General features: G+C 38.3%; 1 protein-coding gene across 2 annotated transcripts in view; it reads left to right on the top strand.

Annotated features, from left to right (window-relative positions):
• Positions 1 to 20,394, top strand: part of LOC150083319 (focadhesin-like) — a 457,209-nt gene that overhangs the window by 94,794 nt on the left and 342,021 nt on the right. For both annotated transcript variants that reach the window (XM_090377973.1, XM_090377972.1), the window contains exon 6: positions 15,003 to 15,216. In XM_090377973.1, coding sequence (XP_090234099.1) covers positions 15,003 to 15,216 — 214 coding nt within the window. The remainder of the gene's footprint in view (positions 1 to 15,002; positions 15,217 to 20,394) is intronic.

Raw genomic sequence — 20,394 nt, 5'->3', positions numbered from 1 at the left:
TGAAAGTAATTCCCCAAGCAACCATAAATACATCTGTGGGTGTTATATCTAGTTGGGACCTTTTGAATGAGACAGAGGAAGAAATTAAAGAAGAGCTTCAGGAACAGAACGTAATTGCTGTCAAAAGAATTATGATCAAAAGAGATGATATGCTCACACCTACCACAAATATTATTCTCACCTTTAACAGTCCAAACCTACCCTCATCAGTAAAAGCAATTATCCACTCTGACACATTCATCCTTTCATTCCTAATCCGTTGAGATGTTATAAATGCCAAAAGCATGGCCACTCTCAAACAGCATGCATAGGGAACCCAGTTTGTCCCAACTGTGGATCCTCAGAACATGGTCAAAGCGATTGTTTGGTGAAAGATATGACCTATCCCAACTTCAAAGGCAACCATCCTGCTTACTGTAAAACATATGAAAGGTGGAAAATGGAGAAAAAATTATGAAATATAAAGTTGAAAACCAAGTTAGTCATCAGGAAGCAAGAAAATTAATTGCACCCAGCATACCTAACCATACCTATGCCAATATTGCAAAAAAATATTAAACCATTGCCACTCAAACTGGTGTTACCGTTTCATCAAACACATCAATCTCTGACTGGGCTCGGGCTGTCCTCTCTCAGCAACAGTCCATTGCCCTTAAGCACTCAGACCAAGCAAGTAGTAGTAGTGGCATGTGATGCCAGAAAGCAAGTGTATGAGCTTATGCAGCATCAGCCAAAAAAAAAAAAAAAAAAATATCACACCATTCCCTCCAAATGCCTGTCCAGTTCCTCCTTAAATTTATTCAACCCATCAACTTCCACAACGACAGATGGAAGTTTGTTCCAGCAATTAACCACCCGCTGGCTAAAGGCAAATTTCTGCACATCTATTCTACATCTGTCTTTTCTTAATTTGAATTTATGCCCCCTTAGGTTCGTAATCTGAACAAGCGGAAGGATTCCATCAGAATTCAGCAAGCTCAACCCATTCAAGGCCTTATATACCTCAATCAGATCACCGCGCAGGTGCCTAGTCTCCAGCCACTGCAATTTGCAGAACTTAAGCCTCTCTTGGTAAGAGGATCCCTTCATTCCCCTCACCAATCTTGTTGCCCTTCTCTGTACACGCTCAAGTAAATCTACATCCTTCCTAAAATGAGGCCTCCAGACCTGTACGCAGTACTCAAGGCATGGCCTGACCATTGCCTTATACAGAGGGATAATCACCTCCTTTTTGCTGCTAGCAAAATTCCTATATATCATTGACAAACCCCCATGACCTGCCCTGGCAGCCTGTCTGCATTGCTCAGAAAACTTCATATCTGACTGCACAATTACTCCCAGGTCATTTTCATTTTCTACCACCTTAAGTGTAGTACCACACAGTTGGTACGTTTCTCTGGGGTTACTGCTACCCATATGCAGTACTTTGCATTTGTCAAGGTTAAACTTCAGTTGCCACTTCTTAGCCCATCTGCCCAAATTATCTAGATCCTGTTGCAGTAGCACACTGCCATTACTGTCATTAACAACCCTGCCAACCTTTGTATCATCTGCAAACTTCGACATTAAGCCTGATATACCTTCATCAATATCATTGATAAATATACAAAACAACAGTGGACCTAACACCGAACTCTGTGGGACTCCACTAATAGCATTAGTCCAAGAAGAGCAGCTCCCATTGATTACCACCCTCTGTCTTCTCCCACTTAACCATCCTTTTATCCATTGTAGCAACTTACCCTTAATACCATTCTCTCATTATACCAGCGAAATCTACTCTGCCAGTAATTGCTATTACTTCAAATAATCATAGTTCATCTTCGAAAAAGATTGTTCAGGACACATTGATGGATGCAGAGAACTCATCAAAACAGGAAGGTCCGATTCCGGAAATATTTGCAGAAGATATGGACACTGGTCGCCCTACCTTTCCAAAAATAGACAAACCAAAGCCTGAATGCCATAAGACAGCCACATCACACACAGCTTCTTCTAAATTCATATAATGCCTTATTTTTTCCAGTGGAGAGGCTTTCGTGGCAACATTGAAAACATTCAGTACTTAATTAACTGCTACTCTCCAATTGGTCCGTGTCTGCAGGAAAGCTATTGAACTCCTCAAATTTCCATTTCCATAAAAAAACTACTCAATCTATTGAAGAGTTTGGGATACTTCCAATTTAGCTCATGGTGGTCTAGCTATTTTGATTAATTCAAAGATCGTAGTTAGCCAAATTATTCTCCAAACCCAAATTGAAGCCGTTGCTGTGCATCTGATTACTCAGATTGCATTAACTAGTCTCAATCTATCTCCCACCAAATCATACATATTCTTATAATGATCTTGTATAACTTTTAAGACAGCTACCCTCCTCTGTCTGCTTGCTAGGGGATTTCAATGGCCACCACCATTTATGGGGATCCTCTAAATTAGATAGACATGTCCAACTGATTGAAACTCTACTAGAGAAACAAAACTTCACCATTCTTAATAGTGGTGCACACACCCATATACAGTTATCTACTGGACAGACTTCTGAAATCGACCTCTCAATTTGCTTCCCAATACTGTTTCCAGTCATTCAGTGGTCCGCTATGGATGATCCCATGGGCAGTGACCAATTTTCAATTGTTTGTAACCTGCTCACTACACAATTACCATTAGACTAACCCTGCAGGAAACGGAAATTCTCGAAAACCAATTGGGCCAAATTTCAGTCAGCAATCAGTCTTGACAAAAAAAAAAAAACCATTCAACTACAGCTCATAGATGAAGTCACTGATTATATGACATCCTGTATTTTAGTTGCAGCTAAGTACTGAATTCCATTATTAAATCCCATGACCTGATGACATTTCAACTACTGGTGGAACGAAGACTGCACAAAAGTGAAGAAGGAAAAATATAAAGCATCTAATTTATTCCGTTGATCTCCAATCACAGGCAGCTGGGAAGCTTTCTGGGAAGTTTCCAACCATCCCTTCCCTAATTCTTTCCTGCAATGGGCAAGAACTCTCTGCTCCTCTAGATATAGCCAATGCAATGGGCAAAACCTTTGCCCAAGTCTTAGCTGCATCAAACTACACTCCAAAATTCCAGAAAATTAAGTCCACTACCTAACTAAGACCCATCAACTTTCGAACCTCACTGTCACTTCCATATAATCAGCCTCCTCAATATTGTGAACTTTTACAGGCCATAAGAACAACACAAAACAGTGCTGCTGGACCAGATGGAATATATTATGTCATGCTGCTGCATCTCGATGACAAAAACTTACAACTGCTGCTAGTTTTTTTTTAAACCAGATCTTCCTGGAAAATATTTATCCAACCTCTTGGCACCATGCTACAGTTTTGGCCTTTTTGAAACCTGAGAAAGATCCCTGCAGGCCTAACAGTTATAGGCCAATCTCTCTGTGAAGTTGCCTTGGTAAAATTCTTGAGAAAATGATCCACAGTTGACTCATTTGGATCATTGAAACTCAACATTTACTAAGTAATTGTCAACATGACTTTCACCAAAACAGGTCCTCCTTAGATCTGATGATCGAGGCTGAATCTGAAATCTACAATGTTTTTTTTAGAAATTAACACCTTGTTACGGTCTCTATAGATATAGAGAAGGCATTTGATACTACCTGGCGGTATAGCATTCTCAATGACCCTCATACCCTTGGTTTACGAGGCAACCTGCCCATATTTTTTAGGAACTTCCTCCAGAGCTGCTCTTTCTAGGTTCGATATCAAAACACCTTTTCTTCTACATTCTCACAGGAAGGAGTACCACAGGGGTCGGTATTGAGTGCAATCCTATTTGTCCTTAGAATTGATTCCATTAGAAAAGAACTCCCAAATACTGTGGGGGCATATCTTTATGCTGATGATCTCTCTATTTCTTGCCATTCTCTGAACATGAGATATATCGAGCGGCAACGGCAGATGTTTCTCAATAAAGTACAAAAGCGGGCTGAGCTCAATGGATATTGTGTTTCCCATCAGAAAACCATTGTGATCCATTTTTGCAATTAACGAAATTTACATATAGCCCCTGAACTTCAGATATCAAATTCCACCATCCCAATTGCCAGCAATATTAGATTCTTGGGATTGATCCTTGAGAGCAAGTTAAACTTGCTGTCAAGCAAGGTCCTTGAGGTTGTCACAGACATTCTCTTAGATATGCCAGACAAGCTGTACTTGCTACCTGGGAGTCTAAAACGCTGATGGAACTGATATTCGGGTGACACTCAAGTCAAGTGAACCCAATTTCGGCGAAGTCCGGACGGTCTGTGACAGCCAAATCCTCTGCTTGCACCTTCACGATGGTGGGACTGTTAGTAATCCTGGGTATAACCTCCATGCACAAGCACATGGTGGGTGACCACCCAGGTGTGAACCAACGTAAGCAGGGGTCGAGGTGTGGCGCCCACGCCACATGGAGGAATGCCGCCCCTCTATGTTACCAGGCAGTACTAGGTGGTAAATGACTCTCATCAACCGGTGAAATACCACCACTTTGCTTATTGGAGGCTTGAAGTGGTGGAACCCATGTTTAGTCTCTAGAGCTAAGTTCCGGTCAACCCTTCCCTATCTCTTCCATCATGCAGTATGATTGATGACTTTTAAGGTTATGATGAACGTCGTGGCGAGATCCAATATTCCTTACATTTCGAGGGTACAGCTCTAAAACGGTTTTCGCAGGCCCGGCCGCTAGTTAGTACACTGGACCGAACCTATTGGTAACTCTCTAGGAGGCTTCCGGATCAGCTAGTGTATAATCTTGCTACCTCTACTCTGCCAGATAGTGACTGGAGGGAGTCTGAGTAGTGTGTATGCGGGGAGCATTGTCGAGGCCACATTATGTCAAGGATCTGGGTATATTCTTACCACATGTACGCCATATCCAAAAATTTCATTACTTCATACAGCATGTCCCACCCACTTTTCTTACTATTGAATACACCATGAATTGTCAAACTAATAGAACAAGCTTATCTGCGAAAAGATCTAAACCTCCCAAGGATTTCCTAATTCATTTCACAAATATACGTGGTCTCAATTCTAATCTCAACGATGTTCATTTCCACTTGCAGTCTGCCAAACCCCATGTACTTTTTCTGACAGAATCTCAGTTATCGATTGATTCAACTACTGCTCATCTCAGATGCCCAAATTATTCGCTGTATGATTCCTTTCGCCTCAAAGGTGGTACTTGTGCATATGTCCGTTCTGATATTCCCTGTCAGAGACTTGGCAATTTGGAATCTCCTCTCTTTGATCTCCTCTGGCTTAAAATCTCTCTACCTCATTGTGTCAAATTCATCTGTTGTCTCTACCGTTCTCCCAACTCCACTAATCACTTGGAGCTCTTTGACTTCCTCTCATTGCAACTTGACTTTCTCCAGTCCAACTTTCCTAACAGTGAGGTAATTTTTCTTGGTGATTTTAATGTTCACAACTCCAGCTGGCTTCCGTTTTCTAGTCACACCGACCCAGCAGGTCGAGATGCTGAGGCTTTTGCAATTACTAATGACCTAGCACAGATTGTTCATTTACCTACAAGAATACCGGACAATCCGAATCATACAGCCAATACGCTTGATCTTTTTCTCACAAACAACCCTTCTAAGTACACGGTCGAAGTGAGAGGTCCTTTAGGCACTTCAGATCACAACTTGGTAATTGTCTCTTCTCCAATGGAACCTTTATCTCATGGCTATTCCCAACCTCGTGTTGTTTGGCATTACAAGAATGCAAAATGGGATGACCTGCGAGACTTCTTTTCTTCTTTTCCTTGGTCGGATTACTGTTTCAAAACTCCTGATGTCAACGTTTGCTCAGATCGTGTCAGCGAAATTATTCTTGCAGGAATGGAATCCTTTATCCCACACTCCACTTTAAAATCTCGTCCTTTATCTAAACCTTGGTTTTCCAATAAATGTGCTAAGGCTGTTCAAGAGAAGAATGTTGCATATCGTAATTGGCTTGTTTCTAATTCTTCAGTTTCATTTTCTGCCTACACCAAAGCTCGCAACAATTGTAAAGCAGTTATTAATCAGTCCAAACTAGAGTTTGAACAGGCTAAGAGTAGAAAACTTGCTTCTTGCCCTAATGGTAGCCGAGCATTCTGGTCTCTTGCCAAAGCTATTGGCCGCAACTTTTGCCCATCTCTGCTTCCACCTCTGTCCAAACCAGATGGTTCTGTTGTCACTTCAGCCAAGGATAAAGCTGACCTGCTAGCATCCCATTTTTCTTCCAGCTCATGTATTAATGAACTTGGTAAAACACCTCCCACCATTCCCAACACGGTCCATTCAATGCCTCCTGTGGTCTTCCGTCAAAAGGATATCAGAAGGATTTTGATGAATCTTGATGCTAAGAAAGCTCCAGGTCCTGATGGTATTTCTCCACTTGTTCTCAAAATCTGTGCTCCTGAACTTACTCCTATTCTTTGCCGCCTTTTTTCACTTTCTTATTCTAAAGGTGTTTTTCCTTCTGCTTGGAAATTTGCTCATATCCAGCCAGTTCCTAAAAAGGGTGACAAATCCCTCCCATCCAATTATCGTCCCATTGCAATTACTTCTACTCTTTCTAAAGTAATGGAGAAATCAATTAACCGCCAACTCTTAAACTACCTAGAAACCTTCCGTCTGATCAACGATCGCCAGTATGGATTCCGTCAGTGTCGATCCACTGGTGATATTCTGGCTTATGTTACCCATTTATGGACTACTTCAATGGAAAGGTTCGGTGAAACACAAGTAGTTGCTCTTGACATCTCAAAGGCTTTCGATCGTGTTTGGCATAAAGGTCTTCTAAACAAGCTTCCATCTTATGGTTTGCCAACTGTTTTTAGTAATTGGTTATCCAGTTTTCTCTCTGATCGCTCACTGAGGGTGATGGTAGATGGCTCTCTGTCTTCTAACTTCTCCACTAATGCCGGTGTCCCCCAAGGTTCAGTTCTTTCCCACACTCTTTTCCTCTTGTATATCAATGACCTTCTTCCATTGACTGGAAATCCTATCCATAGTTTTGCCGATGATAGCACATTGCATTCAACTTTCCATTTTGAGAAACCTTGCCCTGCTCAATCAGCTTCAACTTCTCGAAAATCTGCTACCAATTCCTTAAATACCGATCTTCAGGTAATTCTCCAGTGGGGCAAAGACAACTTAGTTGATTTCAACCCTTCTAAAACTCAGTCTTGTCTTATATCTCGCAAAAAGGATTCTTCTGCTCCTATGCTTATCTTTAGTGACACTCCAATTTCTAGGCAAAAGGATATATCTCTTTTGGGGATTACCCTGACTTCTAATCTCTCTTGGTACAAGCACATTACAAATATTGCTTCCTCTGCATCTAAAAAACTTGGTTTTCTCTTTCGCTCTCGGCGTTACTTTTCTTCCAAACAGCTGCTCACTCTGTATAAATCGCAAATCCGCCCTGCCATGGAATATTGTTCCCACATTTGGGGTGGTGCCCCCAAAACCTCTCTCAGGCTTCTTGATTCCATTCAGAAGAGGGCAGTTAGGTTAATTAATGATCCATCTCTAACAGAGTCTCTCCACTCGCTTTCTCATAGACGTACTGTTTCTGCTGCATGCCTCTTCTACAGATATTTCCATGGGCACTGTTCTTCTGAATTGGCTTCTATAATTCCCGCTCTCTCTTTCAAAACAGTCCGAACACATGCCGCCACCAGCCAACATCCATTTACTGTCCAACTTCAAACCCACAGAACCAACTTTTCATCTTCCTCATTTATTCATTCAACTGCCGTTTTCTGGAACAACCTTCCTTCATACGTATTTCCTGAAAATTACAATCTACAGAAGTTCAAGTCCAATGTCAACAAATATCTTCTTTCGTCTTCTCAACCTCCAACCCAAGCACGGTACTAAGTACTATAGGTTCTAATACCTGTCGTGTTTGGGGTTCACATAAAAAAAAAAAAAAAAAAAACTTCTTTGAGCACATTAAAGTAATATGTACTACCTGTCTGAAAAAACTGAACATGCTTGGAGCTCTATCTGCTCAGTCTTGGGGAGCAGATCGTACAACTTTGCTGCTCTTATATAGAGCACTCATTAGATCCTATTTGGATTATGGTGCCCCAGTTTATGATTCTGCTTGAAAGAGTGTATTACGCTGGCTTGATCCTGTACAACACAATGCACTGTGGATTGTCGTTGGTGCATATAGGACAGCTCCAACTCATAGTCTATACATTGAAGCTCATGAGCCCCCTCTCTACCTCTGCAGAAGAATGCTACTACTTAAATATGCAGTATTCAGCCAAAATACATAGTTGTTCTCTGCATCCCATTCAACCTTTCCTCTTTAACCCACCATTTCACAATCTCTGTAGAAATAAACCAAACAATGATAGAATTGATTGGAATGTTCCTCTCTACAGTAGGCAGCAGATAAAGGATAATTCTCACCCACCATTGACTCTCTTTCCTCAACTGACCCGTGAATACTTATTTTCTCCAATGGGGAAAGAATCATCTACAGACTCTGAATGTGCAACAACTCCATGCTAGCCATATTCAAAACTATGTTGACTTCTTACCGATATATACGGATGGTTCCAAATCTCATTCATCTGTTGGAGCAGCAGCAGCAGTGTTTCGTTCTGCAGTGTCGAGTCAGTTTTGTGTGACATAAGCATTGGGAGATCAAAATTGAGAATAGGAGTGTGCTATAGGCCTAATGACTCTGATGAGTATAATAAGAAATTGTACAGGGAAATAGAGTGGGCCAGTAAATCAGAGAGTCTTATAATGGGGGATTTTAATTTCCAAGATATTGACTGGAATTTTGGAGCTGGTCACTTACACACTAGCAAGGCTTTTGTGGATTTATTGGATGATTGTTTTCTACATCAGCATGTTTGGGAGGCAACTAGAGGGAGTAATACTGAGTATAGCATCTTGAATGGTTTGAGCATGCTCAGTGCTGATGGGATTCTTCCTCTTGCTCAGAATAATCACCTGAGAGGGCATAAATTCAAATTGAGGAAAGACAGATGTAGGATAGACGTGAGGAAATTTGCCTTTAGCCAGCAGGTGGTTGGTTGGTGGAACAGACTTCCATCCCTTGTCATGGAAGTTGATAGCCTAAATAAGTTTAAGGCTCAGCTGGACAGGTATTTCGAACGAACAGTGGGGTGAAGTGGAAGTGGTTAATTTTTATTTATTTATTTAATTATTTTATTTAATTATTTTTTTTATTTGGCTGATGCTGCATAAGGTTGCTTTCTTGCATCAAATGCCTCTACTAATGCTAATGCTATCATATCAGCTTTTCTTCTACCTGAGTATAGCATCTTTTCAGTGAAACTATATGCAATACAATTATCTCTAGGAAATTTGACTCTTCACCCATCTGCAAAACATTTAGTTTACACCGACTCTCTCAGGATAGAGCTATGGCATAACCAAACAAATAATAAACTTTTCCAATTGAAGCAAGACCCAAAATTTTGGCATTCAAGCATTCAGACAGTTTGGCGAGAAGAAGTGGTACTCGCACAGATTAGAATAGGCCATACTCATCTGACTCACCTCCATCTAGTCACAGGTGATGATCCTTCTCAGTTTCCATACTGCTCAGAACATATAACAGTCAAACATTTTGATTGACTGTCCACACTATCAACAGCGTCGAGCTTTAATATTTCATTTTCTGGATAACCTCTGAAAACTGATGATAGTAAATCATATCATTGGAGAGGAGGGAAATATTAATGAACCTTTCTGTTTTTTGAAATAAATTGGAATTTATGAACGAATATGATTAGTTTCTGAGCTGAAATGAAATTGAATTGGCTTCATTTTAATTATTTTTTAATATTCCTGTGAATAGGTGCAGGTGGTTGGCGGCTTCATCATCAGGTGAAGCCGCCAACCCACTGCAGTCCCATTGCTAACACCACAACACAGGACTCTACACCTCAACTGGGTGAAAGAACATCGGCACTGGACCTTGGATGATTGGAGACAGGTCTCCTGGTCCGATGAGTCCAGTTTCCAATTATTTCGAGTGGATGGGAGAGTGCGTATCAGGCAGAAACTGCACAAAGTTATGCACCCGTCATGTCAACAAAGAACTGTTCAGGCAGGTGGATGGTCGGTAATGATCTGGGGCATATTCAACTGGTACACGTTGGGACCTTTGGTATGTCTAGATGCATCCCTTCATGGTCATCGTGCACACACAGGGCAATGGACTCTTCCAGCAGGACAGTGCACCTCCCCACATAGCCGTGGTGACTTGAACATGGTTCAAAGAGCATTCTATAGATTTTTCCACTATGGAATGGCTTCCCCGTCCACCAGACATGAATCCCATGGAATATCTTTGGGATGCTGTGGAAATATCCATTCGAGCTTTGGATCCTCCATTCAGGAATGCGACCAAATTATGGACAGTGGTGCAGCAAGCATGGTTGGAAATACCTGTTCAGTGCTTTTGTGAACTAGTGGACTCAATGCCTCGTCGTTTGACTGCCTTTATCCGGGCAAAAGGTGGTCTTGTCCATTGCTAGGTAGGTATCCCATGATTTCTGTTCACTTAGTGTAGTTCAGGTACAAGCAGCACAAGGAAATGTGTGAACCATCCTATTCTGTTCAGGAGAGTGTGGTTTTACAAGGATGGTTTGTAGATTAGAAAACTGCTACCTTGCAGGGGGGAGGATTCACCGACTGATACATTAACATCAGTTGCAGGCTGAGGTGTAAATGCTTGTTGCACTGCTTCTATTGGAACATGCAGCAGCTTGGAAAGCAAGGTATTGAGAATTTCAGGTGCTGCTGACACTGCAGCCAAATTGGCAGCCCTGATGGATAATCTTGACCTGTTAGTCCCCTATACAGACTACAGGCAAGTGATCCGTAGTAACCTGCAATCTCAGTGGCAAGATTCGTGGCATCGCCTGGTTAGTACAAACAAACTGTTGAATTAAGCCTGTGATCCATCCTTGGCGGTCCAGCTTATGCAGGGATCGCAAAGAGGAAGTTGTTCTTGCTCGGCTCCGCATAGGACACTGTCATGTTACACACTCTTTTTTGCTGAGGGCTGATGACCCTCCTATGTGCGAGCAGTGCGACACCATTTTATCCGTTCAACATATTTTATGTGACTGTACCAATTTTAGAAATGCTCGTTTTACTGCTTTTAACCATCTGACTGAGCCGTATACACTCTGAGCCGACAATGACCATGTGTCTGCTGCTTTTAGTTTCCTAAAAACAGTAAATCTTTTTACTCTTATTTAAAAAATCTTATTATTATAAGATTTATTATTGTTACTTGTTGACTGATATTTGTCTTTTACAGTTTATTCTTGTTTTTATACCCTGACTTAGTGACCTAATTCCTTAGGTCACTGAAAATTTTACCTTTTTATGACAAGGTTTTGGTGCATTATTGCCTTAGTTGCTGATGCGCCAAAGAAACTCAACCAACCAACCTCTCTCTCTCTCTCTCTCTCTCTCTCTCTCTCTCTCTCTCTCTCTCTCTCTCTCTCTCTCAGGGTAATTCGGGAATTTTTTTTTTTTTTTTTTTGGCTGGTGCAGCATAAGCCTCAGGCTTCCTTGCACCATATAGCTGCTAATAATAATAATGTCACTCATGTGTAAGGGATGCATTGTATACAAACTAGGCTGCAATCATTTCACATAAGAAGTTAATCAAGCTGAGGCAGATTTACAAGGTCTCTGGCAAAAAAAAAAAAAAAAAAAAGCAATAAATAATTCGCTGCTTATGTTAACACTAAAAATGAAATGAATGTATCACGTTGGTCCACTAAATATGAAAGGTTTAACTAGTGATGATCATGTTCAGGTTGCTGACAAGCTGAATAAACATTTTGCATCTACATTTATACATGAGGAATCTTCTAGGGATGTGAATGCCAGAAGTTTATAAAATTCTAACAGGGTGCTAAATGGTTTTGTGATAACTACGAAGAAAGTGGAAGAGAAATTGTTGAAGCTAACAGAAATAAGATGCTTGGAATGAATGGGATATATATCAAATTAAACTAAGGGAGAAGGGAGATAGCAAAAGAGGTAAGCAAACATTCATAATTACAAGAGCATCCTTGCATTCAGAGGAAGTGCTTAAGGACTAGAAATGTGCAAATTTATCCCCATTTCACAAAGGGTGAAGTGAATAATTACAGACCTGTTAGAGTTTTGTTCCAGAGAAAATAAGAGAGGCACTTCTTACAGAAGTAATGCAGGGCCATCTAGACAAGAGTGTAGTTATATGGTAGTCACAGCATGGATTTGTTAAGGCATGATCTTGTCCAAGCAATCTGATTGGATACTATGATGCAGTAATAAAGCATCTGGACCCAAAAAATAATTTTTGCATTCACTTCCAGAAAATTTAGTGAAATGGGCTAAGAAAATTTATTTCCAGTTTCAGAAAATTTAGGCAGATGGCCTGAGAGGTTTAAGTTTAAACATTGTCAAATGCAAAAGTACTGCATATTGTTAGCAGTAAACTTAAGGATAACATACCATCTATGTTGTCCTCAGTGGTACCTCATTTAGGATGGTGGGGAATAAAAAAGAGAGGGTAGTATTGCAGTCACACATGAAGTTCTCTGAGCAGTGCAGACTGGCTGCTAGGAGAATTGTCTTCTAAATCACTAAACTAAAGCTCCACATTTGTCTTGAATGTCTGCACTCACCATTTTCCCCAATAAGTTAAGGCCTAAGGAAAAAGACAATTCATTTTAAAATTGGCGACCGTTTTTGATTTTTGTTTGTACTGTACTGCATTGTATTTTTGAATGTAATATATATATATTTTTTTACTGTACAGATCTGTAATTGGGATTTCGGTTCACTATATTGATGATTTATGTTTTTAATGTTTATTATTGATGGCAAACATAAATACATACTTTTGTGTATGTACTAAAGATGTTTGTGTTCTGGATTGATAAATATAGTGTTATCCTACATTGAGCTTAAAATTAATACAATTTTAATACAACGTGTGGGTTATTTATGTTAAATTAATCTAGGTAATTTTGGTATAAGGTATTTGACCCTTTGCAGTAACCTTATCTTTGATTGTTTTATGATGATTCATCATCTGAAGCATAATAGAGGAATGCATTGTGTCAGATAACTGAGGATTATCACTGACTAATTTTGAATATTCAAGTTTTAGGAATTTTCCAGAAGTACTTAACATTTAAAAAAAAAAATAATAATAAAAAAAATAAATAAATCATTTTTCCATACAAAATAGGACTGCACATAATTTCTATAACATGCAGTTCAACTGAGAGTATTATAAATGGGCTTAAAGCCACCGAGGTTTTTTACGAGGTTTTTTTTCTCTCAAGTATCAAGTTTCCACAAAATCGAAAATATGAACATTAATTGCAAAAAATGAATTCTAAACATTCATAAATACCGCATTCCAAACTACGTGCTATATAATACAGTGTACTCCTTTACGATATTAATCAGTTCCAGAGACACCATCGTATCATTAAAATATCGTAATGTGAACCCAATAACACTGTTTTTTGGTAATTCATTTCAAGATCTCGGAAGTTGAAGATTTTGCTTTATAACTAAGCTATTTATCTCTCTAAAATGTCATTTTTAAGGTAACGAGCGTGACCTTAAGGCCACATAAAAGGTCGTGAGCATGGTTTGTAAATTGTATTAGTTCCCAATTCAAATCATTAAAATGCACTACACTTTCATCGTTTTCATATGTTCCCTTATAAGAATCAGTTTTAAATGCCTTTGTGATATTTTTCTAAAGCACATTTCTGGAGGTCACGACTATAAAACAATAAAGACAATTTGCACTTTCCGGTTTATTGGTCTTTTCTGTTACTGCAAGCAATTATAAACGGGTAGTAAACTCAATGTTTATTGCATTTGTGAAAATACCTATAGCTGAAATTGTGTGGTTTTTATGTTATTATGGTAAAATGTGTTTCCCCTTTATTTCAATCAGTCTTTAATTGTATAAAGAACATTAATAAATTTTCAGAATCTTCTCTTCATTATTATTTTTTTTAAGCTTTGTAAACTTGCTACTCCACGCCAATTGTGTTAGTTGCAATTTGTGTGTGCTGTTAAAAATGCTTATGCATGCAATCGTGAAATTTATAATTAAAAGAGAAGATTATCTTGGAAACAAATGCCTCTTGAAAATTTCTGAAGAAGACGGTTCCTTGTGCAACAAACCAATGAGTGCCGAGCCAATAATGAGTGATCAACGAGTGTGCATTTAGTCGATGATGATGGTGAAGAACAAATATTCTTTAACATTTCTAAGTTGTAAATAATTTCTCTATTATTATAATTTGCTTGATTTTACAGGCTACGTTTTCATTTCTTTCGATAAATCAATCATTGTTTAAACATTAACTAATTAGCTAACTAATTTGATTGTTGAGAACGTAACCCCTATTTTTAACTTATGTCTATAGGAAATAAATTCCCGCTTTATGAGTTTTCGCTTTACGAGCACTCGCTAGGAACAAATTAACTCCTAAAGTCGCGAGAACTACCTGTATTTCCTTACCCTATTTAAATGCTAAGCCTTAACTTTTGGAAGGCTAATCATGCCATCATTTGAGTTCAGTTCCCTCTTCAGAATGCAAACTGGCTTAACTATCCAGCATTACATCTAAACTTCTCTTTAAAAAATTAGAAGAAATAAATTTCCAACTATTTTGCAATTAAACTTTTTGTTTAGGGTCTACAATACTGATAAACAAATATTTAAAAATGCAAAATAAAAATTATCTTAAGCTTGGTTCATTTAACTGCTGGACAATGGACTCTCTTTAGTAGGCAGCTCATTACCACATAATTATGTCCTTCTAACCCATTCATTCATAATTTTTTGGTTAATGCTGTTTTTCTAGTCATCTTTATGTGAAGAGGACTTCACTATATCTCTGTTATCGATTCTCATTGATTGCAGTATAAACTTATTTTCAGGCCACTGGTAGTTAGTCGGTTAATGCAGCTCATGTCTCTGTCAGCAAAACTAAGAATCTCATCTTTTGAATATGACAAATTTTTAGGGGATATCTCATCACTCCTTTGGAGGCACATCTGTCGTGAAACTGATCCTTTAACTGTAGGAGCTGCCTTTAAAGCACTTGCATCTTTTCCTGTAGACAGTCATCTTTTAAAGCTTCTTCCATCTGATGTAAGTTTGAAAATTATTTTGAAAGACAATTTATTGAATTCAAATAGTTTTTAAATTGTTATACATATTTATTTTGCTTTGTTATGTGTTAAAAGTCTTTATATATTTAATTAAAATGATATGTATGCAGTTTTATAAATTTTTATTGTCTTCAGTTTCAGGAAGTGGAACAAAACTATGGGGTGTTCTAAAATTTTTTCTGGTTTAACTTGCATATATTTTCCGAAATATGTGACACATAAAGTTGAATAAACATGAGAACACAAGTAGAGTTGGCAATTGTATTATCCTGTGTTGCAACTTACACTTGTTTCATTCAGGCCAATTTTTCACAGAAATTCAGTGAATCCTGATTGTTATATGAATGTGTTGGAAGAATAACTTGTTTCTCCAAAGCATCAGAGTTGACTTTGAACAAACATTTTTCTGACATTATAGGTTTTGAACAATTATGCCAAATGCAAATTTGAATATCCTCAACAAGCACCTTTTGTGATTATGTTCTTTCAATTCTTGGGTTTGGATTGTGCTGGTCACCATATTTTCCAGATTTTAATGTATATAGTTACAAATTAAAACAAGAAATTGCATCTGTTGTAAACAGTATCAGTCAAGAAATTAGGATTAGAGTAATGGGATCAATTTCAACAATGCAGATGGGGTTATCTGCTTGATGGCTCACATTGTGATAATATTTTAACTTAAATATTCTCAAGTCTGCTGTGTTTATAACACAAAATTCAGTCTTTTATGTACCTCAAACAAAACTAGAGATTTGGATAAACAAGCTGCTTTGATATGCTATGTTCTTATCTTGAACAGCCCTAGCACTACTGAAAATACATGGTTTAGATTAAAAAAAAAAAAAAATTAAAATGCAATGAGTTTCAAGAATTTCATCCATACAAGAATAATTTCATTGACATGATCTGAGCTAGCAAACATCAGGATCAAGAGAGTTAACCCTTTGTGGTCCAATGTCTTCTCTCATGCACCATTGTAAAATTTTTCTTCTGGCCCACTGTCCTGTCAGACACACCTTTCTATTTTGCCAGTTTTATAGCTTGTTTTCTCACTCTTCTGGTAAGTTGTTGAACTGCCTGCTATTTATACTTCATATAAACACTTTGATGAACTAATTGAATGTTTACATTTAGTTATTAACAGCTGGTGGCTGTAGTTTTTCTTTGTTTTTAGTGTATTTACTCTCTGCCAGAAATAGTGTTACTCATGTCATCAACATGTCAAAAGGCCTTTTTGATGAAGAAATTAAGAAATTGTTAGAACTTTCCCATTCAGAATTTGATTTAATTTTGTCCGATAGTGTGGGTTATGTTATTTTTGATCTCGAATATATCTTGCAATAGCAATGAAGAAATTTATGATGACCTGTCAACCAGTGTTGGTGTGCCTTTATATCATCCAAACACTTCTTCAAAGTGTTTGAGGGTAAGGGATTTCATTTGTTCACTGACCGATTTTAAACTATTATTCAATTAGTAGAAAAACTACATAAACTGAATATACACATAACAGGCACTGCTATAGGAAACAGGAAGGGTTTACTACTATAGATCAAGAGGACAGAGACAATTAAAAAATATCGAGTTGTTGGTTTCTGAAAGGAGGATACAGTTCAGGTGCTGGCATAGAAAGACAAAAGAACTGTACTTATGCTTTCTACCTTTTCATCATCATCATCATCATCAGCCATTTTCAATCCACTGCAGGATGAAGGCCTCTCCAGCAACTTTCCAGTTGCTTCTGTTTTGAGCACTGGACATCCATTTACTACCCACAAACTCATGAATTTCATCTATCCATCTCCGCCTTTGTCTTCCAGGTTTTCTTCTAGCTCCTCTTGGATACCATTCTGTTATTTTCTTAGTCCATCTGTCATCATGTCTTCGAGCTATGTGTCCTGCCCAAGACCATTTTAGTTCTTTAGTTTTGATAAGAATGTCCTTTACTTGAGTTTGTTGCCTAATCCATGTGTTTCTCTTCTTATCTAACAGTCTTATTCCCAATATGATTCGTTCCATTCTTCGCTGTGTGGTTCTCAGCTTCTCTTCCATTCTTTTGGCGAGTGCCCAAGTTTCACTTCCATAAGTCATGGTGGGGAGTATACATTGGTCCATTATTTTACGTTTCAGACAAACTGGGATATTGCTCTTCAGTATGTGACTATATTTCCTGAATGCTATCCATCCAAAATTTATTCTTCTCTTGACTTCCAGCCATTTATCATTATTACAGCTAATAACTTGTCCCAGATAAGTATATGACTCCACCTTTTCAATTACTGCTCCTTCAATCATTATGTCTCTTTCTGTGGCATACTTGTTCATCATTACTTTTGTTTTAGCCATATTCATCTTTAGTCCAAAATCCTTACTAGCTGTGCATAACTGATTAAGATTTTCCTCTAATTCTTTGGGATCATGGCTTATGACCACAATGTCATCTGCAAATCGCAAATGGTTTAGGTACTCTCCGTTCACATTGACTCCTTTCTGCGACCAGTCTAATCTTCTGAAAGCTTCCTCAAGGGCAGCAGTAAACAGCTTAGGAGATATTGTGTCTCCTTGTCGAACTCCTTTCTCAATTTTAAATTTCCTACTGTCTTTGTCTAGTCTAATAAAGGAGGTAGCACTCTCGTATATTTTCTTCAAAATCATAATATATGGGGTATCAATGCCTTGTCTTTCCAGTGCCCGAAACATTGCCTTATGCTGTATGGAGTCAAATGCCTTTTCATAATCCACAAATGCCAGGCATAATGGTGTTTTATATTCATTTGCTTTCTCCATTAGCTGTGATATTACATGAAGGTGATCCATAGTTGCGAATCCTGTCCTAAAGCCAGCTTGCTCTTTCGGTTGATTCTCATCCAGTATTCTTTCTAATCTGTTAGTAATGACCCTTGTGAACAACTTGTAGATGTGGGATAACAAGCTAATTGGTCTATAATTTCCAATTTCTGATTTATCTCCTTTCTTATGCAGCAACCTTTTATGCAGCAACCTTTTTAATTGTCTCTGTCCTCTTGATCTATAGTAGTAAACCCTTCCTGTTTCCTATAGCAGTGCCTGTTATGTGTATATTCAGTTTATGTAGTTTTTCTACTAATTGAATAATAGTTTAAAATCGGTCAGTGAACAAATGAAATCCCTTACCCTCAAACACTTTGAAGAAGTGTTTGGATGATATAAAGGCACACCAACACTGGTTGACAGGTCATCATAACTTTCTACCTTTTATGATACCCAAACTGTGGTCACAACAGGAAAGGTTAAAAGGGGGGGGGGGAACTTTACAGATTGAAAAACCAGTTGCTATTTGTGAACATGCAAAAAATATGGGAGCACTAGACTGGGTTGACCATTACTGTGCTAATTATTAATTCACTCAGAAATCAATGAAATGGTGGAGAAAAAAATTGTTTTCTGGCTATTAGAAGTGTTGATTGTGAACAGCTTCATCTTGTTGAAGGTGGCTCATCCATCTCAAAAAAAAACTTCATCACAACAAGTTTCAAAAGAAGTTGATTCTTCAGCTTGTAGGAGATGTCCAAAATAAGAAAGCCCTTTTTAGAAAAGGCCAAGTTCAGATGCCAAAGAGAGATTGAATGGCTGTCCTCATTTTGTGAAGAAACAAGAAAATCGAGAAGGAAGACTGCAGTACATAGTGATGGAAGGGTTAATGGTGGAAGAAAACAAATAGTTCGGTATTGTGAGATGTGCTCCAAAAAATCAGGATTGCATCCTTGTTAAAGTTTCAAGAAATAACACACACTAAAATCATATAAATAACAAATGTTTAAAATTTCTGAAACATTTTTTAATGTTTTATCAACCACTTTTATTATGATAACTCACGTAAACTCAAAAATAACATTTTAAGAGCTCATATTCAGTATTCATTTTTTTTTCATTTTCATGCTGGAGTGGAACAGAAAGATAATAGAAATAACATTGGACCACAAAGAGTTAAAACAACAGTCCAACCTAAGAAAAGAGGAATAGAAACCATGAAGATCATATCATTTTTCATTCTTGTAGTAAGAAATGACGTGAGGTGGAGAATGGCCATGAGAGAGAGAGAGAGAGAGAGAGAGAGAGAGAGAGAGAGAGAGAGAGAGAGAGAGAGAGAGAGAGAGGGGGGGGGGGGGAGGGAGGGAGGGAGGGAGGGAGGGAGGGGAGACCATCACTTGAGGACCACTAATGCTAACTGCATACTCTGAAGGATTGTTGGTGAGGAAAGATAGTGTTGGGTGTGTGGTTAGGGTTACCTGGTATTCTAGTAGGTAAATGAACAAGTTATGTAAGGTTATTAATAATTGCAAAAGCTTCAGCATCTCTACCATCTGAGTTGTGAATATTAAAATCACCAAGGAAAATTAATTTGCTATTAGGAAAGTTAAAGTGGGGAAGAACAAGTTTCACAGAAAGGAAATTAAACAGTTTTGAGTGATCTGTAGAGCTTGGAGAACAGTAGAGGCAACAGATGAATTTGACAGGATGTGGTGAAAAGATTCAAAACTAGAGAAGACTCCAGATTATGAAGTCTTTAATGAAAAATATCAGAGTAGGCATATTACACAATGCCACTTTTAAAGTGAAAGGAATCACGGAGTGAATAATTAGGATAAATGAGATGAGTGGTGGTTGAGGCAATTGATAATTGGAATTATGCCAGAAAAAGTAAGTGGAGCTTGGCAGATTGTAGGTGGAAATGGATGTTGTCACTAAGATTGAACCTGATATCACATATTTTTAAAATGGATTACAAAAGTTTTAGGAATTTTAAAAATTTTTATAGGTGTTTTTTGTCTTAATTTGACTTAAAACTTCAGTTCATCTGTTCCTGATTCATTGGGATAGGTGACGTAAAACTTTGGGAAGGAGGGATGTTGTATGGGTTGATGAAATTTGTGGATGTGGTGTACACACAGCAGGAATATGCCTAGTTTCTCATATAATGTGGCTTCAGAACAGTCCTCTCCCTCCCCACCCTTTTACATACAGTATTTGGACTTCTGTTTGCACCTGGTAGAGGTAGAGAAATCAAGATTATATACTAACTGATCCAGGTACGTCCTGATGAATACCAATATGTTCAGTTTTGTGATCCAGGTACCTCCTGATGAATACCAATATGTTCAGTTTTGTGGGCTAT

The sequence above is a fragment of the Mastigoproctus giganteus genome, chromosome 7 (assembly GCF_048544385.1).
Source record: "Mastigoproctus giganteus isolate SK-2022 chromosome 7, ASM4854438v1, whole genome shotgun sequence".
NCBI classification, from domain to species: domain Eukaryota; kingdom Metazoa; phylum Arthropoda; class Arachnida; order Uropygi; family Thelyphonidae; genus Mastigoproctus; species Mastigoproctus giganteus.
This window is presented reverse-complemented; position numbering and strand designations above follow the sequence as displayed.